This window comes from Bubalus kerabau, chromosome 5, assembly GCF_029407905.1.
Source record: "Bubalus kerabau isolate K-KA32 ecotype Philippines breed swamp buffalo chromosome 5, PCC_UOA_SB_1v2, whole genome shotgun sequence".
Lineage (NCBI taxonomy): Eukaryota > Metazoa > Chordata > Mammalia > Artiodactyla > Bovidae > Bubalus > Bubalus kerabau.
This window is the reverse complement of record NC_073628.1, coordinates 6,667,311-6,693,442: the sequence shown is the minus strand read 5'-3', so window position 1 is coordinate 6,693,442 and position 26,132 is coordinate 6,667,311. Positions and strand designations below refer to the sequence as shown.

The 26,132-nt window shown below is 48.7% G+C and overlaps 1 protein-coding gene, 1 long non-coding RNA gene and 1 other non-coding gene across 4 annotated transcripts; 1 reads left to right on the top strand and 2 right to left on the bottom strand.

Moving 5' to 3' along the window:
• Window positions 1-2,480: 2,480 nt before the first annotated feature.
• LOC129654438 (U6 spliceosomal RNA) lies at window positions 2,481-2,587 on the bottom strand. Its single transcript, XR_008715503.1, has one exon. It is a non-coding gene; the product is annotated as a U6 spliceosomal RNA (small nuclear RNA).
• A 6,562-nt stretch (window positions 2,588-9,149) lies between these two features.
• On the bottom strand, window positions 9,150-17,342 carry SLC29A2 (solute carrier family 29 member 2). Of its 2 annotated transcripts, none has more exons than XM_055580746.1 (12): window positions 17,291-17,342; window positions 16,946-17,027; window positions 15,287-15,447; window positions 14,899-15,038; window positions 14,393-14,527; window positions 13,686-13,783; window positions 13,386-13,470; window positions 12,453-12,589; window positions 12,082-12,187; window positions 11,895-11,980; window positions 10,941-11,140; window positions 9,150-10,257 (listed from the first exon to the last, which is right to left on the bottom strand). In XM_055580746.1, the coding sequence occupies exons 1-12, from the start codon at window positions 17,317-17,319 to the stop codon at window positions 10,146-10,148; spliced, it is 1,371 nt and encodes a 456-aa protein (XP_055436721.1). In that variant the 5' UTR covers window positions 17,320-17,342; the 3' UTR covers window positions 9,150-10,145. The 2 variants fall into 2 exon arrangements, with proteins under 2 accessions (XP_055436721.1, XP_055436720.1); XM_055580745.1 differs by having other exon boundaries at window positions 10,941-11,023.
• A 419-nt stretch (window positions 17,343-17,761) lies between these two features.
• On the top strand, window positions 17,762-25,896 carry LOC129652292 (uncharacterized). Its single transcript, XR_008714520.1, has 5 exons — window positions 17,762-17,869; window positions 18,085-18,266; window positions 20,202-20,271; window positions 21,192-22,621; window positions 23,927-25,896. It is a non-coding gene; the product is annotated as an uncharacterized LOC129652292 (long non-coding RNA).
• Window positions 25,897-26,132: the final 236 nt, after the last annotated feature.

The following is a 26,132-nucleotide window of genomic DNA, read 5'->3' as shown; positions in this document are numbered from 1 at the left end:
CTGCTGCTCCACAGGCAGTAGGGAACCAAGGTTGTTGAGTTAGGAAGTGATCGGGAGCAGAAGACCTTTATTTTGCGGCCCCAGCTTGTGGAATCTGAAGCTGTCTCCTGGTAGGTAGTGTCAGAATTGAGTTGTGTTTGTAGGACACTTGGCTGGTGTCAGAGAATTGCTTGATGGGGGGTGGGGGTGGGGAGATAAAATAAACCAAACAAACCTAGCCATCAAAATTTATGTCCAAATTGTATGTATACCCTGGAGAATGAAATGGAAACCCACTCCAGTATTCTTGTCTGGAAAATCCCATGGCAGAGGAGCCTGATGGGCTACAGTCCAAAGGGTCGAAAGAGTCAGAGGTGAGCAACTGACCACATTAACACACACAGTGAAGACCCAGACATAGAGAACACACTTGATGCAGTGTGGGAAGGAAAGGGTGGGACAAATTGAGAGAGTAGCATGGAAACGTATAAATTGCCATATGTAAAGTAGATAGCTAGTGGAAATTTGCTGTATGATGCAGGGAGCTCAAATCAGGTACTCTGTGACAGCCTAGAGGGTGGGGTGGGAGGTGGAAGGGAAGCTCAGAGGGAGGGAACATATGTATACCTGTGGCTGATTCATGTTGATGTATGGCAGAAACCAACACAATATTGTAAATGAATTGTCCGCCAATTACAAATTTTTTAAAGTAAGGAAAATAAAAAAAATTGTATGTATAGCAGTAAACTGAATTTTGTGTATTGTCCTTGAGCCCTGCAACTTTGCTGAAGTTGTTTATTTAATAGTGTGTGTATGTGTGTGTATTCTTTAGGATTTTCTGTATGTGTGTATATCATTTTTGATTGCGGATAGTTTTACTTCTTCCTTCTTAATTTGGATGCCTTTTATTTCTCTTTCTTGCCCAATTGCTCTGGCTAGAACTTTTGTACAAAGTTGAAAGATGAAATAGTGAAAAGCAGGCATCCTTGTCTTTTTCCTGATCTCAGGGAGACTTCACTCTTTCACAGTTAAGCATGGCATTAGTTGTGGACTTTTCATAAACGCTTTTTCAGATTGAGACTGTTCTTATTGATGCCTTGTTTGTTGAGTATTTCTATCTTTCATTAGCGCTTTTTAATATGCTGTCTAGGTTGGTCATAACTTTTCTTCCAAAGAGCAAGACTCTTAATTTCATGGCTGCAGTCATCATCTGTTGTGATTTTGGAGCCCAAGAAAATAAAGTCTGTCACTGTTTCCATTGTTTCCCCATCTATTTGCCATGAAGTGATGGGACCAGATGCCATGGTCTTAGTTTTTTGAATGTTGAGCTTTAGGCGAGCTCTTTCACTCTCCTCTTTCACTTTCATCAAGAGGCTCTTCAGTTCCTCCTCCCTTTCTGCCATAAGTGTGGTGTCATCTGCGTATCTGAGGTTATTGATATTTCTCCCAGCAATCTTGATTCCAGCTCGTGCTTCATCCAGTTTAGCATTCCCCATGATGTACTCTGCATATAAGTTAAATAAGCAGGGGGACAATATACAGCCTTGACGTAGTCCTTTCCTGATTTGGAACCAGTATGTTGTTCCATGTCCAGTTCTAACTGTGGCTTCTTGACCTCCATACAGATTTCTCTGGAGGCAGGTAAGGTGGTCTGGTATTGCCATCTCTTGAAGAATTTTCCACAGTTTGTTGTGATCCATACAGTCAAAGGCTTTGGCATAGTCAATAAAGCAGAAGTAGATGTTTTTCTGGAACTCTCTTGCTTTTTCGATGATCCAGTACATGTTGGCAATTTGATCTCTAGTTCCTCCGCCTTTTCTCAATCCAGGTGAACATCTGGAAGTTCTTGGTTCACGTACTGTGAAGCCTGGCTTGGAGAATTTTGAGCATCACTTTGCTAGTATGTGAGGTGAGTGCAATTGTGTGGTAGTTTGAACATTCTTTGGTATTGCCTTTCTTTGGGATTGGAATGAAAACTGACCTTTTCCAGTCCTGTGGTCCCTGCTGAGTTTTCCAAATTTGCTGGCATATCGAGTATGCCAGCACATTAATAGCATCATCTTTTAGGATTTGAAATAGCTCAGCTTGAATTCCATCACCTCTACTAGCTTTGTTCATAGTGATGCTTCCTGAGGCCCACTTGACTTCGCATTCCAGGATGTCTGGCTGTAGGCCAGTGATCACACCATTGTGGTTATCTGGGTCATGAAGATCTTTTTTGTATAGTTCTGTGTATTCTTGCCACCTCTTCTTAATATCTTCTGTTTCTGTTAGATCCATGTGGTTTCTGCCCTTTATTGTGCCCAACTCTGCATGAAAGTTTCCCTTGGTATCTCTAATTTTCTTGAAGAGATCTCTAGTCTTTCACATTCTATTGTTTTCCTCTCTTTGCACTGATCACTGAGGGAAGGCGTTCTTTTTTCTTTTTTAATTAATTTATTTTAATTGGAGGCTAATTACTTTACAATATGTGGTGGTTTTTGCCATACATCAACATGAATAAAAATATGGAACATTTCACAAATTTGCGTGTCATCCTTGCTCAGGGGTCATGCTAATCTTCTCTGTATTGTTCCAATTTTAGTATACATGTTGCCAAAGCAAGCACTGAGGAAGGCTTTCTTACCTCTCCTTGCTATTCTTTGGAACTCTGCATTCAGATGGATATATCTTTTCTTTTCTTCTTTGCCTTTAGCTTCTTTTCTTTTCTCAGCTATTTGTAAGGCCTCCTCAGACAACCATTTTGCCTTTTTCCATTTCTTTTTCTTGGAGATGGTCTTGATCACTGCCTCCCGTACAATGTCATGAACCTCTGTCCATAGTTCTTCAGGCACTCTATCAGATCTAATCCCTTGGATCTATTTGTTACTTCCACTGTATAATCATAAGGGATTTGATTTAGGTGATGCCTGAATGGTCTAGTCGTTTTCTCTACTTTTTTCAATTTAAGTTTGAATTTTGCAATAAGGAGTTCATGGTCTGAGCCACAGTCAGCTCCTGGTCTTGGTTTTTGTTGCCAGTATATAGAGCTTCTCCATCTTTGGCTGCGAAGAAGGCAATCAATCTGATTTTGGTATTAACCCTCTGGTGATGTCCACGTGTAGAATCTTCTCTTGTGTTTTTGGAAGAGGGTGTTTGCTATGACCAGTGCGTTCTCTTGGCAGAGCTCTATTAGCCTTTGCCCTGTTTCATTCTGTACTCCAAGGCCAAATTTGCCTGTTACTCCAAGTATCTTTTGACTTCCTACTTTTGCATTCCAGTCCCCTATAATGAAAAGGACATCTTTTTTGGGTGTTAGTTCTAAAAGGTCTTGTAGGTCTTCATAGAGCCGTTCAAGTTCAGCTTCTTCAGCATTACTGGTCGGGACATAGACTTGGATTACTGTGATATTGAATAGTTTGCCTTGGAAATGAACAGAGATCATTCTGTCATTTTTGAGATTGCACCCAAGTACTGCGTTTTGGACTCTTGTTGACTATGAGTCACCTACTCCATTTCTTCTAAGGGATTCTTGCCCACAGTAGTAGATATAATGGTCATCTGAATTAAATTCACCCATTCCAGTCCATTTTAGCTCACTGATTCCTAAAATGTCAATGTTCACTCTTGCCATTGCCTTTTTGACTACTTCCAATTTACCTTGATTCATGGACCTAACATTCCAGGTCCAATGTTAGGTTGATTCCAATGAACCACCTTCATTCTAGAATAAGTCCCACTTGCTCATGGTGTATAATTCTTTTACTGTGTTGCTGGGTTCAGTCTACTAGTGTTTTGTGAGGAATTTTGCACCTATATTTATAAGGGATTTTGGTTTGTAGTTTTGTTTTCTTGTGATATCTTTATTTAGCTTTGGCATCAGGGTAATGCTGGTCACATACAAAGAGTTAAGAAGTATTCTCTTGTATTTTTTGGAAGATTTTGAGCTTTGGAATTAATTCTTTAAATGATTGGTAGACTTTGCGTGTGAAGTCCGCTGGTCCTGGAATTTCCTGAGAGGTTTTTGATTACTGATTCAGTCTCATCCCTTGATATAGATACATCCAGATTTTCTATTTCTTCCTGAGTTACTTTTGGTAGTTTGTATGTTTCTAGGAATTTGTCTGTTTCATCTAGGTTTCTCATTTGTTGGCATACAAGTGTTCATAGTATTCTCCTATAATGCTTTTTATTTTTGTACAACTAATAGTAATGACCCCTTTCATTTCTGATTTTAGTAATTTTTAAATCTCTTTTTTTCTTAAACAACTCAAAAGTGTGTCAATTTTATTGATTGTTTCGAAGAACCAACATTTGGTTTCATTGATTTTTCTCTGTTGTTTTTCTACCCTCCATTTTGTTCATCTCCTCTCTAATCTTTAGCATCTCCTTCCTTCTGTTAGCTCTGGGTTAAATTTGCCTGAGCTCCTTCCTCCTTTTAATGTTAGGCATTGACACCTATAAGTTTCCTCTCAGCATGGCTCTTGCTGCATCCCATAAAATTTAGTGTGTTGTTTCCATTTCCATTTGTCTCAAAGCATTTTCTAACTTATCTTTTGATTTCTTTTTTAACATATTAGTTGTTTAGGGGAATGTTGTTTAATTTCCACATATTTGTGAAGTTTCCAGTTTTCCTATTGTTGGTTTCTATTTTCATTCCACTGTGAGTAGAAAAGATGCTTTGTGTGATTTTACTCTTTTAAAAGTTATTGCAGCTTTGTTTTGTGGCCTAACATATGATCTCTCCTGGGGAGCGTTCCGTGTGCACTTGGGAAGAAGGTATGTTCTGCTGTTTTAGGTCGAGTGTTGTGTGTACAGGTCTCTTTGGCCTGTTTGGTTCATGTGTGTTCAAGTCCTCTGTTTCCTTGTTGGTCTTCTCTCTAGTTGTTCTATCCTTTATTGAAAGCGGAATCTTGAAGGCTCTATTACTGTATACATGTCTATTTCTCCTTCAATTTTGTCAGTTTTTGCTCCTTATTTTTTAGGACTTTGTTTTTAGGTATGTCTCACATGCTAGTAAAGTAATGCTCAAAATTCTGCAAGCCAGGCTTCAGCAGTACATGAACCATGAACTTCCAGATGTTCAAGCTGGTTTTAGAAAAGGCAGAGGAACCAGAGATCAAATTGCCAACATCTGCTGGATCATCAAAAAAGCAAGAGAGTTCCAGAAAAACATCTATTTCTGCTTTTTTGACTATGCCAAAGCCTTTGACTGTGTGGACCACAATAAACTGTGGAAAATTCTAAAAGAGATGGGAATACCAGACCACCTGACCTGCCTCTTGAGAAACCTATATGCAGGTCAGGAAGCAACAGTTAGAACTGGATATGGAACAACAGACTGGTTCCAAATAAGAAAAGGAGTTCGTCAAGGCTGTATATTGTCCCCCTGCTTATTTAACTTATATGCAGAGTACATCACGAGAAACGGTGGGCTGGAAGAAGCACAAGCTGGAATCAAGATTGCCGGGAGAAATATCAATAACCTCAGACATGCAGATGACACCACCTTTATGGCAGAAAGTGAAGAGGAAATAAAAGCCTCTTGATGAAAGTGAAAGAGGAGAGTGAAAAAGTTGGCTTAAAGCTCAACATTCAGAAAACTAAGATGGTGGCATTTGGTCCCATCACTTCATGGGAAATAGATGGGGAATCAGTGGGAACAGTGTCAGACTTTATTTTTCTGGGCTCCAAAATCACTGCAGATGGTGACCAGCCATGAAATTAAAAGACGCTTACTCCTTGGAAGGAAAGTTATGACCAACCTAGATAGCATATTCAAAAACAGAGACATTACTTTGCCAACAAAGGTCCGTCTAGTCAAGGCTATGGTTTTTCCTGTGGTCATGTATGGATGTGAGTTAGACTGTGAAGAAAGCTGAGCACCGAAGAATTGATGCTTTTGAACTGTGGTGTTGGAGAAGACTCTTGAGAGTCCCTGGGACTGCAAGGGGATCCAACCAGTCCATCCTAAAGGAGATCAGTCCTGGGTGTTCATTGGAAGGACTGATGCTGAAGCTGAAACTCCAATACTTTGGCCACCTCATGCGAAGAGTTGACTCATTGGAAAAGACTCTGATGCTGGGAGGGATTGGGGGCAGGAGGAAAAGGGGACGACAGAGGATGAGATGGCTGGATGGCATCACCGACTCGATGGACGTTGAGTCTGAGTGAACTCCGGGAGTTGGTGATGGACAGGGAGGCCTGGTGTGCTGCGATTCACGGGGTCGCAAAGAGCTGGGCACGACTGAGCGACTGAACTGAACTGATATTTATTATATCTTCTTGATGGCTTACTCTTTTATAAATATATAACATCCTTCTTTGTCTCTTGAATGATTTTTGAATTAGTCTTTTTGTTTTTCTGATATTAGTATATCCACCTCAACTGTCGTTTGCTTACGTTTGCACACAATCCCTTTTTTCCATCCTTTCACTTCCAATCTATTTGTGTTTTTGACTCCACAGTGGCAGACAGCATGTAGTTGAATCATTAAAAAATCAGTTCTGACAATCTCTGACTCCTTTTTAATAAAATTGATTTATTTTTGGCTGTGCTGGGTCTTTGTTGCCGTGTGGGCTTTTCTCTAGTTTACTCAGGCTTATTTTAGTGGCTTCTGTTGTTGCCGAGCACGGACTCTGGGTGCTCGGGCTTCAGTAGTTGTGGCCCACGGGGCTTAGTTGCCCCACGGCAAGTGGAATCTTCCTAGGCCAGGGATCTAACCTGTGTCCCCTTCAATGGCAGGCTGATTCTCAACCACCGGCCAATGCTTTTCTCAACCATTAAAAGTCCAATCTCTGACTTTTAACTGGAGAGCCAAATCCATTTACAAAACCAGGAAGTGTCCATCTCATGAAAAGGCGAGCAGCTTGAGGATAAGGACTGGCCTTCCAATGTTTGCATCCCTCCACGAGCCTGTCTCAGTGCCCGCCACTTAGAGCCCTCTCCCTGTTTGCTCGCGGACACTGGCTGCTTCTGAGGGAAACCGGGCCTGTTGGCAGAGCTGTGTCAGGCTGGGGAGGTGGCAGTGGCTGGATAGGGGGGCAGTGCTGGGCATCGCAGAGGGACCAGCAAGTGTAGCCCCTCAGTCCAAGTGTTTGTTTCTTTTTTTAAAAGTAGGATTTATTATTTATTTGACTGCCCTGGGTCTTGGTTGTGGCACACAGGCTCTTTAGTTGCAGTATGTGGGATCTAGTTTCCTGACCAGGGATCAAACCCAGGTCCCCTGCATTGGGGGCGCAGAGTCTTAGCCATTGGGCCACCAGGGAAGTCCCCTTTTATTTTATTTTTTAAAAATTTTCAAGTATTTGTCTCTAACATTAAACCCAGCTGCATCCTGATCTGATGAGAAAGTTGGGCTGAGTATACCTGGGAAGGAGGACCGGAAGAAGGAATTCCAGGTTGTGACATCATAAGGGCATCTGAGGGGTGGGTGTTCTCTTTCTGGACTGATCCTCCACTGCTCAGCCCCACCTGGGCTTGCACCAGGTGGCCATGGACCAGCACCATTGGGTTCCCTGGGATGGCTGGGTTTGGCAGGTCTAGGGAGCTTTTGAGTACAACAGACAATAGTCTCTGAAGGTGAAGAAGAGAAGGAGACCTAGGAAGTATTGAGGTCCTGCTCCCACCAGTCCCAGCCAAAGGGTACAGTTAGGCTTAGTGGTCTGTACAAAATATTCCCAGGACTACAGCTACCATTTAGTAAATGTCAACCTGTACTCCAGTGCTTTCTCCAGGACTCCGGTCTTCAGGAATCCCTGTTCCCACTGCTGGGAAAGAGCCTGACTTCGAACCCAGGACTCTGGGTCCAGGCACATGCACTGAAATCACCAGGTTAAATGGCTCTGTAAAGGGAGCCGCCTCTTCTCCTTTATGTCTCCTCCTCCCTCTAATTCCCTGGTTAGGCCTCACCCCTAAGGCCCTTTAGCATTTGTCTGCAGCCCACTGCCCCAGCCTTATCCTGTCCCCTCCCCCTCTCTCACACCCTAGGACTCCCTACACCCCCTGCCCTGCTGCCAGAAGGCCCACTGTTCCCTGAACATTCCATATCCATCCATGCCTTGCATTTTCTGGTACGTCTGCCTGAGTTGCCCCTCCCCCACTTCAGCCCAGCAAACTCATATTCATTCCTCAATGCCCAGTTCAGAGGACACCTCCTCAGGGATGCCTGCCTGAACTTTCCAGTAAGATCAATGGCCCCCTCCTCTAGCATCTCATATTACACATTCTGTAGGGTCCTCACAAGCCCTATTACAAGTTATATTCTATTTCCCATGGCCTTGGGAGCAGGGTCATAGCTCCTTTGTTTCAGGGTTGTCAGACCACCCAGAACCTGGCACAGTGACTAATGGTGGAAGGAATGAATCCTCACTTGGAGTTGGCCTTGTGTCTTTATTTCAGTTCCCAAGATCGTATCTTTTGTGTGTGTGTGTGTGTGTGTGGCTGCTCTGGATCTTCACTGAGGCATGCCAGATCTTTCACTGTGATGCTCAGGCTCTCTAGTTGTAGCATGAGCTTAGTTGCCTCTGGGCATGTGGGATCTTAGCTCCCCAACCAGGATTCAAACCAGCGTCCCCTGTATTGCAAGGTGGACTCTTAACCACTGGACCACTGGGGAAGTCCCCAAGATCATATCTTGCCTCACTTTCCTCTTTGGTTGCAAAACAGCCCCTGGCTTCTAAGCAGGGCCTGGTGCTGACTTATCACCTGGTCTATAATAGCTGCTCATTGAGTGGCCATGGGAGGCAGAAGGGCAAATGGGCAGAAAGGTCTGTGCTGGTAATCTCAAACACCCTGCTCTTCCCTGCCCTGGGCAGGGTAGCACAGATGTGTGGCAAAGCAGGCCTTTCCTCCATCCCTCTGCAGAACTGGCTGACTGTATCTCTGAGGCTCCATTTCTGAGAAGGGGGAGCCTGGGGAGGCAGAGGACGCTGGTGCGGGGAGAGAGTCATAGTTATCCATGCAACCAGGCAGTCTGTCTGGGAGTACAGGCTCCTTGCAAGCCAGTACCCCTTGGCCATCATGTGGCCAGGAAGGCCCAGCCCAGGGATGCCCACAAATCCCTTCCCTTCTCAGGGCCTCAGTCATTCCATCTGTCGAATGGGTACAATCATCCCCACCTCACCCAGCTCATCAAAGTCAACAGAACTGAAAGCGCTTTGGAAATAAAGATTCAGTGAGATCATTGTACAAATGAAGAGGGTTGTTATTAGACCCAGGAACAGGGTCTGAGGGAAAAACAAGCAAAAAAAGGTGGAGTAAGTGTTCAGGATTCTCACCTTGAGCCCCTTGAGGAAAAGGGAAGCAGGCAGAGGGCAGGAAGAACAGCACCTACAGGGAGGTGGGGACTGGGTTCTGGCTCTGCCAAGAACTGGTCATTCCCCCAGGATTGGGTTTCCTCACCTGTACAGAGAGGGGCACAGTCCCTGCCAGCCTCTCAACGTGGCTTCAGCGAAAGGGCAAGGTCGGAAGAGTTTTGCAAACTGTAAAATGCAGCTTATGCCTGCAGGCTAACTGCAGTTCCGGGACCGGGCCCAGCTGGGCTCCAGGAGCGGACACAGTGCGCGCTGGCCACGTAGACACTGTTTGAGGCCCGGAGGGTCCTTTGAAATCCCTCAGATCCCTAACTCCTTCTCCCCCGTCCCTTCAAACTCCCTGGATTCCTCTGTTCTGAAGCCCGAGAGACCTGACCGAGGGGTCGCTGAGGCCTGGAGAGAAGACGACGTCCTGCCCTGGACTGACCCCCACCCCAACACGGACTCTGAGGCCGCGTCCACACCAGCCGCATGGTTGGCAAGACTCCACCTATGGCCTCTGAGTTCCGGTGACTCGCCAGTGGGTTTGTCGTGATTAACGAACGTAGTCCTGACGGTGAGGATGGGCCATGGTCCTCGGCCCTCTTTTCCCTGATGATCACCCTTTCAATGAGGTTTTATGTGCAACCAGATAGTGCATCAACTCCACTCCTGGGTAAGGGCTGGAATGGCAGGCGATGAATTCTTCCTAGCAGCACTCCAGGTGGCCGCCAGCCCTGGAAGGAGAGCTGTGCCCACCTCTTGCTGGAGCCCTCAGGCCACAAGGCCCCCACCCACCCGGCCCGGTGGAGGCTTGAGCCTGGCCTGTCATTCCCCCAGCACTGGGCCTCAGCTCTGAAGAGAGACGCTGGGAGAGCCCTCGACAGAGTGCTTCAGAGCAGTGCCTTGAAGAGGAAGGAAAGGGAGGCGCCACAAGAGAGCCCCAGCGCCAGGAAGAAGGTCATGAGGGTGCCGGTCACCTCCCTCTCCTGTGGCAGCACCTGCCTGGAACACACAGGAGAGGAGCTCTGAGAAAAATGTGGGGTCCACCCTGGACCCAGCCCCATGCCCTATGCCCCTCTAACAACGGGATGGATGATTTCTGGTCTGGGCTGGCCCAACTTCCGGGCCACTATAATGAGGCCCTTCCCTCTGGACTCCAGTTTCCTGATCTGTAAAATGGGGCCACTGGACACAGACGTCTCTCCCGCCCCTGGGATCCAGATGCCCCTGCCTTCCTTCTTGGCAAAATGTCCCCTACCTGGTCTTCCTGTCCCCTCTACGCTCCCTTGTCCCCAGGGTGAGCAGCCCAGGAACTCTGCTTGTGACCTCAACCTTGGGTCCCCTGCAACTGAGAATGTGGGAGAGTAGCTGGGCCCTAAGGAATGACAGTGCAACCTGCTTGCTCACAGAGGGGGAAACTGAGGCCCAGAGCGGAGGCCCCAGAATCGGCCTGGGCTGCCTTACTAGGTAGGAACCTCCCAGCTGAGTCCCCCATTCCTCAGCTCCTGGCCTGGAGCCAGTTCATCAGTGAGGGCCTGATGATGGTGGGGCACCAGTGAGGCCTGGAGAAACAGCTCAGGCCGGGCTGGCCGGAAGCCAAACTTCTGGCAGCTAGCTGTCCCTCTCCGAGAGTGAGCCCATCTCCCCGCTCCCAAGCCCTCCCCTCACCTTCCCATCCCCCAGACCTGGGCGCCAGGCACATGGTGAGGGACACCAGGTAACCATTTGAGACAGCGAACAGCAGCATGAAAGTGATGAAGTAGGCGTCCTGGGGGAAGAGAATGGGTAGTCGGGACCTCTCGGGCACGTGGCACAGCATGAAGAGCGGCACAAACAGGATGCGCAGGCAGACCAGCAGGGGCAGCAGCCGGCTGTCCTCGTCGGGCTGCGGCGGAAGGCGGGAGTGAGGGCAGTCCCCGGGAGCAGTGCCTCTACTCCGGCCCACCCCCACCACCCAGCCCAGAGAGTCAGCTATCACTTCCCCTGACCTACCCCATGTGAGCCGGGGAGGACCCAGCACGGGCCCCTCTGAAGAGCGAGGGGCAGGGCCAAGGCCACCACACCAATAAGCGCCCAGCCTCTGCCTCTCCTGAGCGCCAGTCTGTGCTCTTTCAGTGGCAGAACTAGAAGAACGTCTCTGGTTTTCAAAGTTGGTTGTCCTGAGCACCCCTGGGGGTTCCAAAGAACCCTTTGGGGCAGATGGGATTGGAAACTGGGGATCCAGACCCAATCAGAACACCTCCTCTTTGATTTACTATATCTGTTGTGTGTCCTTGGAAGATTTCATTGAAAGAAGCAGCATCGTGGTGAAAAACAATCCAAATACTAGGAATCCTGCCTGACCTCTCACATGGTGCAGGAACCTCTGTGTGAACACTCTCCACGCACCAGGGGCTGGGCCCTCAGCTGGATGCTGGAGACAGAGGTCAACTGGACATGGCTTCTGCTTTCAGAGAATTCAGTCCAAGCCCTGGCTTGCATGCCTCCAGGGGCTGGTGCTCTGTGCTAACTGGCTGTTTCGTTACCAAACCCAGACCAGGGCCAGTCAGTGTTGGGAAGTCACCCTTCTGCGCTCTTTCACACTCTCTGATCCCTGACTGCTTCTCCAAACGGCCGATCACCCCAGCAGACGTGCTTACCCACAGGAAGTAAGAGGTTAGGCTCCGTCCCAGACAGTCCATGACATTGAAGAGGAGGAAGCAGCAGATGGGGTTGAAGAACTGACCTGGTGGGGGACAGAGGGGGCTCATCCCGGTCCAGGCTGCTCACTCCCCTCTCTCCCCTCCTCTCGCATTGCCCTGTCCTCTGCCGCTTCCCACTACTCACTCCACTTCCCAGGACCGGTGGAGCTGGTCACCATGGCTGTGATGGCTGGGAAGACGGACAGGGTGACTGTGAAGACCAACACCAGGCACAGCGCCGTCAGCCAGATCTGGGAGCCAGAGGAAGGGGTGTGAGGGGGCGGCCAGACTCGGAGCCCAACATGCGGCCCCAACCCCTCCACCCAAGCCTTGGCCCCAAGAGCGGGACACTGGGGCCTGGCCCAGCGTGTCCCTGGCCTACCATGACCCTGTCACCTCGGGGTGGACAAGCTGAGTACTAAGGTCTTAGTCCATTCTAAGAGTCTCTGGGGTAGGCTGGAGAGAGCAGCTCTCTCTTCCCCAGGGATGAGGGTTGGGGTTGTATCTAAGCCAAACCTTCCGGAGGACAATGAAAACTGAAGGTTTTTCTGGCTTCTGGGGTTCCTCTGGTTCCACCTCTGTCTCCTTCTCAAGGTCAAGATCCAGAGTCAGGGCTGCCCTCTGGGGGCTGTTGGGAATCCCATTCTTCTCATCTGGGGCAAGAGGAGAGGGCAGGGTCATGCCTGTGACAACCAGGCCGGAGGAGGGGAGATTCCAAGCAGTTAAAACAAGTGACCCTCCACCAGCCCAGGTGCAGGCCAAGAGAATTAATGGAAATATGCCAACCTACTATTTATTGGGCTTCCCTGGTGGCTCAGTTGGTAAAGAACTGCCTACAATGCAGGAGACCCGGATTCAATCCCTGGGTCCGGAAGATCCCCTGCATCTTCCCTAATGGCCATTCACTCCAGTATTCTTGCCTGGAGAATCCATGGACAGAGGAGCCTGGTGGGCTACAGTCCACCAGGGGCTTGCAAAGAGTCAGACACAACTGAGCAACTAACACTTTCACTTTCACTGTTTATTAAGTACATACATGTACCAGGCACAGTTAAGCACCTTAGATGGATTATTCCACTACCGTTGCTTTACAAAAAACAAAAACAAAAAAATCCCCCGAGGCTTAGAGGGGTTATATGACTTGACTGAGATCACACAGCTTGGATGTCATGAAGCTAGGATTTAAACTCAGACACACCTGGATCTAGGACCTGCAAGCCTGAAGCTCTGCTGCCTCCCTGTTTTATGGAGGAGGAAACCGAGGCCCAAAGGGCAACTGAAGGGATGACTTTAATCCCACTGACTTCCCTTCAAGATCGTCTGCCTCTGCTCACTTGAGGCTCCTAGAGATGAGGGCTCTAGCTGGGGACAGAGGCGAAATGCTTCCCTATGGAGAGGGCTCCAGCCTCCCCTGGCTCTTCCACCTCCCCGGCAGGGTCCCGGGCTCACCAGACTGGAGAAGCTCAGCTTTGGTCTCCAGCTCCTGACCGTGCGCCTTCGATGGTTTCTTGGCCAGATAGTAGTGGGCAAACTTCTGCAGAAGGAAAGCGTTGTCCCTGCCTGGCTTGGGCTGAGGTGCCTGGATCCCTCCCCACCCTGCTGACTTAGAGGCTGGGGTCCCCCAGTGGCTGACTCCTTTAGGGATCAGGACTGGGCCCCTCTGCCTCCTTTGGCTTCTCTCAAGGCCTCAGACTCAGGGCGGTATCTGTGATGCTCCGAAGTGGGCCTCAAGCCCAATACCAGGCTCACCAGGTGGGGCAGGCTCAGGTAGCACACGATGGACATGATGGTGCCCATGCAGGGCGTGATGAAGTACCCCAGGGCAGACGTCTGGGCATCCACGCCACCTGTGCAGAGACTTCAGCTGCAGAAGGGAGGTGATGGTCCACCAGCTCCCGCAGGGAGCTTGTCCTACTTCGCAGTACACACATCTCAGATTCACCTCCTGGCCTCTTCCATTCCTCCCACTGACACTCAGGACCCTTGTGCAGGGGGCCCTGGCTCGGCCCTTTGCATCTCTCACTCGGTCATTTTTGTTGAGCACTTACTATGTGCTCATTATAAATGCATGCTTCTTACAATCTGAGTATGGAGCTGTAAGAATCATTCAGCTTGGGAAGCAAACACAGGTAAGTGCCTTATCCAATGCCCCCGGCTAGAGAACAGTGGAACCAGAGTTCAGACCCAAGTCTATCTGATTCCCACACCTGTCTCCCCGTTCCTCAACCTCAACCTACTGGCACAGGCCAGTGCTGGCCTCAGGAATCCTGCCCTGGGCCCCAAGTTAACCCAGTCCTCACCCATCATTCTCTCATGGTAGGACTCAAGAGCCCCATACCCAATCCCCAGCTCCCCCATCACCCCATCACCTCTGTATCCACCACAGCCCAAAACATCTCACACTTAGCACACGCTCTGCTCCCCAGAATCCCAGACTGCCACCCAAATCTACTCACTGGCCATGGATATGAGCATGGCAAGGGCAGCGAAAATCCCAGCCAGGCCCTGGCCACTGAGGAAGAGGGTGCTGTACTTGGAAGGCATGGTGCCCAGTTGTCCGAAGAGGCTGCCTTGCAGAACTGCACCGAAGGCTGTGGAAGGACATGATTGGGGGCCGCTGCTCAACTAGGCCAGCCCCGAGGGCTCCCTGTAGGGGGTGTTGGCTGGGTGCACAGGGGACTCTGGACTAGGTTGGACACTCTGGTGTAACACCCCACATGCATTCCTCTTCCGAGGTGCAGCCCTGGATGTGAGGGGCTGGGGGCCAGAAGACCTGCTCTCAGGTCACTGCGGGGCCTGGGATGAGTGACTTTTCCTCTCCTCTGGGCCTTGGTTTCTCATCGGGGATATGGGTGATGTTTCTTCTGTCTTCCTTTCGATAACTTGGGCCCTTTCAGTTACAAGAGGCTCGGCTGAAGCCCTGGTTGGGCAGGGTGGGGAGGTGGGGAGGGGAGGTGCTCACAGTTGATGAGCCAGACGGAGGCCATGGTGATGGAGAAGAAGATCCCGGGGCTCATGTCCACCTTAACCAACACCGCCGTCAGGGTAAAGAGGAGCAGGATGACCAGCAGGCTGCCCAGAATCCGCACCCTCTCAGGAATGCTGTTTGGAAGGGGGAGAGGGCAGAGTGGGCATCGCTGGGCTCAGGCCAGGCGAGGGGAGGAGGGCAAAGAGTTTCATCCCAGCGCTGGACAGTGGGGACTGGGGAGAGACGCAGAGGCCGGGGAGGGAGGATAGGAGGGCTTCCCGCCGCCCCCCCACCGCCTGGGGCCCAGATGGAGCTGCCTCAGCAAACGGGGCGGGACCCAGGGGGCGGGCCTGAGACTGAGCCCGGGGGGCGGGGCTCTCACCACTGGTACAGGAAGGAGTTGAGGAGTGTGAAGAGCAGCAGCGGCAGCTGCGACAGCAGCGTCACCCAGTTGTTGAAGTTGAAGGTATCTGTGGGGCTCGTGTGGTTGGTGCCCAGGGTCTCGGCGGTGCTGTTGGCCCCCGCCAGCCGCCCCTGGAAGTACTGCCAGGAGGCCAGGGGGTAGGGTACAGGGTTACCCCACAACCTACCTAGCCTCGGGAACCTCCCAGCCTTCTTCCTCTGCCTCCTCCCACGCCCGGGATCACTCCGTTAACTTCTGTGGGACTGTCTCTCTCTCCTTGCGCTGTCTCCAGTACCTGGCACGTAGTCGGAGCTCGATGAACGGGCACGGAATCGAACTGCCAGCCCAAGCCCTAAGAACCCCCAGCTTGGGCCGTGCTCCATCTCTGGATCACCCCTCCTCTCCGGTGCCTCGGTCGCGGCCCCCACCCCCACTCCTGCAGCAGTTTCTAGATTCCTGGGTATTTATGGAGCTCTGACTGTAAGCCAGGCTCTGGATCAGATGCTGACCAACTGCTTTCTCTCTGGAACACACATCCTGCCACAGCTCTGCTCAACTGCCCCCTCCCCACCCATGGCTCCTTGTGGTCTGCAGGGCAAAGCCCTAAGGTTATGGAACAGCATTTGGGGCCTTTCAGAACTAGTTTCCGTTTTGTGGCCCATTTCTTGTTCCATCCTGCTAAAGCTCCATGCACCCCAAGCTCTGGCCCTTTCTCTGTACAGGTTGGCACTCTCTGGCTCTTGTTGCCTTCACCTGGCTGCTGGCTCTGTTTGAAATTCCCTCCCCTCTCTGACCACTCACCTTCCCAACACAAATACTTTACCTACCCTTCTCCCAAGTTACAGATCACCTGATTATTAATCAGAAGGAGTGGCTCTCTCCCCTGGGGACACACTGGACTCTGCTCCAAGCCTGGGATGGCACATGCCATGTTACATTACCAACATTTCCTTGGCACCTATCTTGCTCTCAAGACCAGGGGCTGGTTCATCTTTGGGTCTCCAGGGCCCAGCACAGAGCTAGGCACTGAAGAGGCATCTGGAAAGTTGTTGCTTTTAATATACAAGAATAACCTCCTACCAAAGAGAACACAAGCCCCGGATTCCTACCTTCCTTTGAAATAATGTAAGCTCGGTGAGGATGCAATCTTCCTCAGCTGTGGTTCCTCCTGTAACCCCAATGCCAGGAACTCTAGGTGTACATTGGATGAATGAATGTAATTCATGATATTTCAAAGAAAATCGAAGGCTTGGATAACCACTTTTGGAGTTACCAGCCCAGGAATAATGACAAAGGGGAGGTGGGTGGGTAGCTCCTTGCTGGCTCCACAGGATATCCTGACCTGGTGGCCTTGGGCTAGGATCTGGGCATTTCTGAAAGCTTGTGGATCCTAGCCATGAGAGAGGGACCTCTCCTCTCTGCGGCTTTCTGTTTCAGCCGACAAAGGGCACACAGTGAGGATTCCCTAGGAAATCCCATGGACAGAGGACCCCGGTGGGGCTCCAGTCCACTGCGGTCGCAAAGAGTCGGACCGACTGAGAGACTGACACTCTCACAGGCAGCGTGGTAGGGAAAGGCCGCTGGAGGGACGGCTGGTGGTTGTGGCCTTGGATCTATCATCCCAGCCACGAGTCTCACCGGGATGGCTGTGATGAAGAAGTTCCAGGGGAGGAGGGTGCCCAGCCCGAGGATAAAGAAGCTGATCCCGACCAGGTGGTAGCTGTGAGGATCAGACAGAAGGTCACTCGGAGGACTTGCCGCTCCGGCGGCCCCTCCGCCTCCCAGACCAGCACCCTCCCCCACCCCGCTCGGAGAGCGGACTACAACCCCCATCACCCAGGCTCAGGAACCGGAGGCGGGGGGCTGACGGGAATTGTAGTTCCAACTGGTCTTTGCGCTTTAGAGAGCCCAAGGGGAGCGGCTCTGCGCTGCCCACGGCCGCAGGATCCCAATACGCCGCACCCTACATGGTCCCCAACTTGCCTGTCCCGCGGTGCGTCTCCTCGTGCCATGGCCGCCCGGCAGGATGAGCCCGGGTGGGAGAAAGAGGCGGGCGCCGCACTTGCACCTGCCCCGGGGCCCGTGGGCCACGCCGGGGACCCGGGAGGCTGGGTCTGGCCGGTGGTGGACACGGGAAGCGGGGTCGGGTCTTCTACGGTCCGAGGCCGGGCAGTGGAAGGCGGAAGCCGGGCAGGGAGCCCCACGCCAGTTTCGCCCAGTCTCAAGTACCGCAGGCTAGGACCTCGGCTCCGCCCCCGGGGCGGAGACAGTGGGGAGCCCCACCCCTCCCGACCCCCGAGGACCGGGGACTCCAGACCCCAGCCCACCCACGGCCTGACCTCGTGGTCCCCGGACTCCGCCGCTCCCCGTGCCACCCGTGAGGCTGTGATCCGGGAAGATTCCCCCGAATCTGCGGGCGCCGGGCCCCGACCCGTGCGGGCGGGTTGGGGGAGGTAGTAGGGGTCTCCGTCCCGCCCCGGGCCCCTGCCCAACGGAGTGCTGTGGAGCTGACCGGGCGCGAAGTTCTCCAGGCTCCGGCAAGACCGAGGTGGTGCCGTGGAGGTGCTAGCACTCGCTAATGTGCAAGACCACTGGGTGGTGGTAACCCGAGAGCGGCCAGCCCCGGGGGAAGCCGGAGAGACCGTCTGTCGCCGGCGGTCCTGGCGGGCTGCACTGAGCTGAGTCCCTCCGGGAGGCAGAAGGGAGGGCCAGGTGTCGGAGCTGGCAGAGCCCGCTGGCAGATCTGGAAGACAGACAGATGAACTCTTCTTCTGCAGCGGGTGCCTGGGGAATCGCCGGGACTTTGGGGCGCACAGCGGAGGGTCGAGTCCCTCGGGGGCGTCCAGAGGGGCTTCCTGGTGGCGGTGTGGCTAAGCTTCGGAGCAGTGGTTCCGGAGGAAAGGGAGACCCAGAGGAGCGTCCAGGCCTGCTCTCTAGTCTTACGTGGTGCTCTCCCATGGTGAGTGCCACTTAAAAAAAGAAAAATTACTTTTAGGGACTTTGCTGGTGGTCCAGTGGTTAAGACTCCGCGGCCTCTGCAGGGGAAACGAGTTCGATCGCTGGTCGGGGAACTAAGATCCCGTGTGCCGGCTTCCCAGGTGCTGCTGAGGGTAAAAGATCTGCCAGTCAATGCAGGAGACATAAGCGAGACAGGTTCGATCCCTGGGTCAGGAAGATGCCTTGAAGAAGGAAATGCCAACCCACTGCAGTATCCTTTCCTGGAGAATCCCCACGGACAGAGCCTGGTGGGCTACAGTCCATGGGGTCTCAAAGAGTTGTACAGGACTGAGCGACTCACACACACACAGGCAGCTGGGTGCAGCTAATAAATAAATATGACTTTCAACGATCCTATGTCACATCGTAGCAAACATTGAGATGCATTCAGCTCCCAGTCTTTTTCCGTGAAAAACTTTGTAAACCATTGCATTTTTGAAATTAATTTTCTCTAACTCATATAATTTACAAGAGGGTTTGTTTTCTCTGCAGTTGCTGTGCGTAATGGAGATGCTGGAGAAATTTTGTCACAAATTATTTTCATAAGTAATGACATTTTTTGGCCCTTTCCTGGTTACGTGTGTGTGTTTTCTCCAGTCTGTGAGGCAAAGACTGTTTATTTAGTATGGTGTTTATTGCAAACATCTAGAGCAGCTGCCTGGTACATAGCACACGCTTGAAAAATGTTTGGTTAACAAATGGATTGCAGTGATATGCAAGTGATTTTCTAGAGAAGAGAGTCAGCTTTAAATTACAGTGATTGAGAAAGTTACTGTGCCTTCAATTTGCTTTCAACCTTTTAGAATATGACAAAGAGGAAAGTCTCAATTGTGTTGCTAACATTTTAACACTTGTTAATCTCTATTTAGGTAATCTCTCTCTCTCTCTCTCCACCCACCCCCCCCCCCCCACACACACAGAACTGACCTCAGAGCTTTTGCTGACAATTTTACCTAAATAGAGATTAACAATTTTTATTAAAACTTTCATTCTGTGTTTTTATAGTTACTTTATTTTTAGGGCTGCTTATGCTGGTTTCCTATTTATTATAATAGCTACTTTTCCTTGAAGATGAATTTATTTATACATTTAATATAAATTAACATAAATTTACTTATGAAAAATGAGTCATTTATAGACAATTTATAGAAAATGAAGCCCCATTTGGTGCTGCAGGTGGGGGTACAGCTGAGACACAGGTTTCCATGGAAAGACATGAGGAACTGAGGTTTGAGAAACACTGCATTCGTGAGGCAGTAAGCTAAGACGATGAGGGCATTTCTCCAAGAGAACAGCCGGTACCAAGGTCAGGGACATGAGAATGCCAAGACATCCAGGGACATACAAATAGATCCCTTTGGCAGGCACGGCAGGGGGAGGGGACAGAGCCTCTGCAACAGCAGGTCTAGTTATGACCGAGTACTGAGTAAGGCGTGTGGATTTCATTTTAAAGGAGGAGTTCTCAGCGCAGTGAGGCTCAGTCATTCTTTTTTTTTTAATTTTATTTACATATTTATTTTTGGCTACACTGGGTCTTTGTTGCTATGCATGAGTTTTCTCCAGTTGTGGTGCTCGGGCTTCTCGTTACAGTGGCTTCTCTTGTTATGGAGCACAAGCCGTAGGCTTCGGTACTTGTGGCTCTAGAACATAGTCTCAGTAGCTGTGGCCCGACCATGGGCTTAGTTGCCCAGAGGCACGTGGGATCTTCCTGGACCAGGGATCAAACCCATGTCCGCTGCGTGGGCAGGCAGATTCTTACCCACTGTACCACCAGGAAAGTCCAATCATCCTCCTAATATGCATTCTGTTACTATCCTGCAATGAAATTCACCTATCCTAAAGCCTATCTACACACACAAAAATCAACGTCAATAAAATACCTGATTGTTCTACCCAGTGCCGGCGGAAGCCAGAACAGGAGTTCCCACCCATGACAAAGGTCATGCGGAGAGGCCTGATACGCAAAGGTGAGTCAGGACTCAAGGGGCACCCCCTGGACCTGCCTGAGCATCTACCCAAAACCAGAATCTGTCTGTTTTACTATTTTACGACTTTCACCAACTCCTCTGACATTAACGGGGGAGGGGGGGGGGCCTATCCCTGACCACCTTTCTCTGAAGGAAATCAACTTAAAGCTCTAGTTAATAAGCCTCCTGGGCATAATAGGAGTGTTTAAATCCAAACCCCTCAGACGGCTCCCTAACTTGCCTGACAGGTTTACCCGGACTCCTACAGCTACGCATATGATTCTTTACAGTCTCCCAACTGAGAGGCATGGGAAGCTTAAGATATTCAAATAGTATAGAGCCTCTCGGAGAGTTAGAAATTTTTAGAACTAGTAGAAGATTTCATTGTTGAGCCAATGCTTGCTGCCAAGTTTCCACATCCCCTGTATTGTATCCTTGAAAGTGTATTAATCAATATAGTTGGTACATAGAAGAAATAAGTAGTGGCCTTGGTGCTACCAACTTTAGACCCTTAAAGTAATAAATTCTTTCCTTGTTGTAAACCCACTGCACCTCTGCCCTATAGGAATGCAACTTTATCTAACACCTTCGGAGGATGGCACCAAACTTTAAAATAATTACTCTTAGAGAAAATAAGTCTTATGGTTGACAAACCTTTATCAGGGTCATAAAATGTTAACAGGCCTTCTGGCCAGAAGATGATGTAAATCACCTAAACCATTTATATACGATAAGTTTGCAGAAAAGCAAAGACTGCTGACTTTGCATGATTTCACACCCCCTATTATCCTCTATGCACGACTTAAGGTATATAAGCTCCCTTTGAAAATAAAGCTACGGGCCTTGCTCAAAGCTTGGTCTCCCCGTGTCGTTCTTTCTTGTTTCTTTTTCTCTCTTTTTCTCTTCTGATCTTCCTTCAGGCCAAAATAATTGGAGTGCGGAGGTCCTCTGAGACCACTTACTTGCCTGGGCTTCTAAGACCCACTTGAGAAGGTGGGGCACCTTCAGTGATTCGAGAGAGCGCCCGCGGCCTCCGTGGTCAGAGCAAACCTGGTGTCACGGGTTATATTGATTTTCCGAGTAAACCACTTATAATGAGCCTCTAATCTCTTTGCTTTGCTATTCTAATCGCCGACGACATTATCCTGAAGGAATCCCTGGATCCAACTGGGGCTGGACCCCGGTAGCCCAGGATAAAGAAGAATGCATGTTTGAGTATGTTAATGCTCAGGCACAGTGAAGCAATCTGATGCTGGCAATGCCGGGAGCCGGCATATTGCATATTGAGTGCATATTGCATATTGCATATTGAGTGCAGCACTTTCCACAGCATCATCTTTCAGGATCTGGAATAGCTCAATTGGAATTCTATCACTGCCGGGAGCAGGAGCTCCGCCCATGGCAAAGGTCATGAGGAAGGAGGCTTGGCACACGCAAAGGCGGGATCGAGCCTCAGGAGTCCCCCTGGAAATTCTCGAGCATCTACCCCCAAAACCAGAGTCTGCCTACTTTCGGCTTTGTGCTCTCACCTACACCTCTGACTTTACGGGGGCTGTCCCCCACTACCTCTCCCTGAAAAAAGAGTTAGCTTACAGCTCCAGTTAATAATTCCTGGGTGTGACAGTGTTTCAACCTACAAACTCCTTTGGAAATCCTCTAGCCTGCCTGAATAGGTTTTTCCGGCCACATGTGATTGTTCAGAGCCTCCCAACTGTGAGAGGCAGGAGATGTTCTAAACTGCCTAAACACAGATTCCTTTGAGTAGTTAAAAGATTGATTAGAAATTGTATTGGTGAAGGGTTTTTCAGTTGTTGGGCCAATGTTTGCTGCTAAGTCTCCATACTCCTTACCTACTGTGTCCTTGGCAGTGTATTGATTGATATAATGGGTGTATAGAAATGTAAAATGCAGCTTTGTCCACTGCTTTTTTGGAGGCTGGTGACTGACTTTGGAATAATCACCTTTAGAGAAAAATAAGTTTCTTAAAATGTTAACAGGCCTCTGGGCCAGAAGATGATGTAATTCACCTGAACTTTTGCATATGATAAGTTTGAAAGCCTGGCTTCTATTAGGACCAGGAACTGCTGTCCTTGCATGACTCCACCCCTTCCCCCATTATCCTCTATGCACAACTTAAGGTATAAAAACTACTTTGGAAAATAAAGTGCGGGCCTTGTTCACTGAAACTTGGTCTTCCCATGTCGCTCTCTCTCTCAAATTCTGGCTGAGTCTCCATCTGGAGCGCGGAACCCGCCATGCTTGCTAATTATGCCTGGGCTTCTAAGATCCGACCGGGGAGGCCTCAGTGTCTCCTCTCCTTCAGGAGAACGGAAGGACGCCTGCGGCCTACGTAAGTGGTGCAAACTTCTTGTCTTGAAGTTTTATTGGTCTCCTGCGTAAACCAAGCTACTCAGCCTCTTTTCTCCACTGAATTTTCCTACTGAGCTATCCTCATTCTATTACTCTTTATATCTTTAATTAATATCTAATTGAAGCTATTGTATCCTTATCCTCGCCGACGCCGTCCCCGCTTCGAATATCCTGGATCAGCCGGGGCTGGACCCCGGCATGGCCCCTCTTTATATAGCTACTGTTTTTATAATGCACATACAGTGTAGGCAAACCGGCCACTTCAAGACTGCTAGTTTGCTCTTGGTGATGTGATTTACTGAAATGGTGACCAAGTCTTGGCAAAATTCCAAACAAAGCCACGTGCAGCTGTTCCTCTACGTAAAGAATAGCTGTGTTACCAAAAAGTGCTGTGTATATTTGAACCTTCCCAATAATACATTGCATCCATATGTGAAATGTGGTTAGTCTAGGCAGAGAAAATCATAAACATGATTTTTAAAACTAAGTAATAGGTTTTATTTTTAGTACGGTTTTAGATTCACAGAAGAGTTGAGCAATGGGACAGAGAGTTCCACATACTCACCTTCCCATTTCATTCCCCAGTTTCTGCTATTACTAACATCTTGTATTAGAGTGGTACCTTTGTTACAATTGGTGAACTAATATTAATATAGCTAGTCTGTCGTTTACATTAAGATTCACTCTGTGGGTTTTGGCATGTGGCCACCATTACAGTTTCATGTGGAATAGTTTCACTGACCTAAAAGACTCCTATGCTTTATATTTACCCCTCGGCTCCATCCCCCAAACCCCTGGCAACCACTGATCTCTTTACTGTGAGTATAGTTTTGCCTTTTCTGAAACACTGTATAGTTAAAATCACATAGTATATAGTTTTTTCAGACTATCTTCTTCCATGTAGCAATATGCATTTGAGATTTCTCATGTCTTTTTGTGCCTTAATAGCTCATTTCTTTTTGTCATTGAATACTATTCCATCTTCTGGATTTTCCCAGTTTGTTTCTCCATTCACCTATTGGTTGTTTCCAGTGCTTGGGGATCACATATAAAGCTTCTGTAAACATTCACGTTCAGGTTCTGTGTGGCCATAAGTTTTCAGTTCAGTTGGGTAAATACCCAGGAGCACAATTGTTGGGTCATGTGGTATGGGTATGTTTAGAATTGTAAGAAACTACTAGACTGTCTTTCAAGTGCCTGTACTATTTTGTGTTCCTGTCAGCAATGAATGAGCATTCCTGTTGCTCCACAGCCTTGCCTGCATTTAATATTGTCTTTGTTTTAGGTTGGAGCCATTCCAGTAGATAGGCAGTAGTCTCCCATTGTTTTAACTTGCACGTCCTTAAAGCTCAACATTCAGAAAACGAAGATCATAGCATCCGGTCCCATCACATCATGGGAAATAGATGGGGAAACAGTGGAAACAGTGTCAGACTTTATTTTTCTGGGCTCCAAAATCACTGCAGATGGTGACTGCAGCCATGAAATTAAAAGACGCTTACTCCTTGGAAGGAAAGTTATGACCAACCTAGATAGCATATTCAAAAGCAGAGACATTACTTTGCCACCAAAGGTCCGTCTAGTCAAGGCTATGGTTTTTCCTATGGTCATGTATGGATGTGAGAGTTGGACTGTGAAGAAGGCTGAGCGCCGAAGAATTGATGCTTTTGAACTGTGGTGTTGGAGAAGACTCTTGAGAGTCCCTTGGACTGCAAGGAGATCCAACCAGTCCATTCTGAAGGAGATCAGCCCTGGGATTTCTTTGGAAGGAATGATGCTAAAGCTGAAACTCCAGTACTTTGGCCACCTCATGCGAAGAGTTGACTCATTGGAAAAGACTCTGATGCTGGGAGGGATTGGGGGCAAGAGGAGAAGGGGATGACAGAGGATGAGATGGCTGGATGGCATCACTGACTCGATGGACGTGAGTCTGGGTGAACTCCAGGAGTTGGTGTTGGACAGGTAGGCCTGGCATGCTGCGATTCATGGGTCGAAAAGAGTCGGACATGACTGAGCGACTGATCTGATCTGATCCTTAATGATGTGTTATGATGACTGTCTTTTCACATGCCAGCTGTAGACCTTCTTTGGTGAGGTCTTTGTTCAGATCTTTGGCCCAGTTTTGCGTTGCATTGTTTGTTTTCTTATTGTTGAGTTTTGAGAGTTCTTGGTGTATTTTGGATATAAGTCCTTTATCAGATAGATGTCTTGCAAATATTCTCTCTCATTCTGTGGCTTGTATCTTCATTCTTTCAGTAATTCCTTTCACATAGCAGAGGTTTTCATTATAATACAGTCCATCTTATTGATTTTTTTCTTTCATGGATCATTCTTTTGGTGTTGTAGGTAAACACTTTTGGCTAGATGTTTTACCTCTTTGTGTTTTTTGGTCTAAGATTTACTTTGAGCTAATTTCTATAAAAAGTGTTTTTTCACCCACATGAATGCCCAGGGTGTTAGTCACAAGTTGCCCAGGATACAGGCAAGTTTTCCTCGTGTGGGACTGTATTGTGAATTTGGAGATAACTATTCAATATTATCCCTGTCCTCACCCACTACAAAAAAAAAAGAAGCCCTCAAATGCCCTAGGAGTCAATACTGTCCTTCTAAGGATCATTTCCTCCTGACATAGGACACAGAGGAGGAAGGTGTTCAAATAAGCTATTTAAAGGTCACTGCCGTGGCTTTGAATTTTAACACAGTCTTTTGGAGGCATCCATCCAAAACTAATTTTTGTTCAGCTTGGTTTTGAACTTCATATAAACACAATTTGCTTTTTAAAAAAGCAACACATTTTTGAGATCCATTCATGATGATACAGGTGGCTGTTGTTCTCTCACCGTTCGCTGATGTGTAGTATGCTACAGCATGGTATTTATCTTGGTGGATAAATGTCGCGGGCATTGGACTTGTTTCCAGTTTTATGCTGGTTTAAACAATGGCTCTGAGTGGTATTGTACCCCCTGCATATGTGTCCTGGGCACTTGTGCAGGAGTTTCTCTAGGTCAGGGTTTCTCAGCCTCGGTGCTATAGATACTTGGCTGGGTAATTGTTGCGCGAGCTGTCATGTTCATTGGAGGATGCTGAGCGTTATCGGAGACCACACTCACTAGACACCAGAGGCCCCTTCTCCCAGGTGTGAGAATCAATGTCTTCCATGTCACCAAATGTGCCCTGGGGCAAAACTGCCCCTAGTGGAGAACTGCTTTTCTGAGGCCCTTGTTCTCAGTTCTGTCGGACCAAACGCCCTCTTTTTTAAAGTATAGCTGATTTTCAACGTTGTGTTAGTTTCAGATGTACAGCAATATATATATATATATTTTTCAAAATATTTTCCATTATAGGTTATCAAAAGATATTAAATATAGTTCCTGTGCTATACAGGAGGTCTTTGTAGTTTATTTTTTTATGTATGGGAATATATATCTGTTAATCTCAAACTCCTGATTTATCCCTCCCCTGCTTTCTCATTTGGCAGCCGTAAGTTTGTT

Coding starts and splice junctions, on each gene's coding strand:
- SLC29A2 (XM_055580746.1), bottom strand. CDS start 17,319: ATGGCACGAGGAGACGCACCGCGGGACAG. Junction 14,528..14,898: donor CTCCGTCTGGCTCATCAACT/GTGAGCACCTCC, acceptor GTCCTTCCACAG/CCTTCGGTGCAGTTCTGCAA. Junction 13,784..14,392: donor CATGCTCATATCCATGGCCA/GTGAGTAGATTT, acceptor GTCTCTGCACAG/GTGGCGTGGATGCCCAGACG.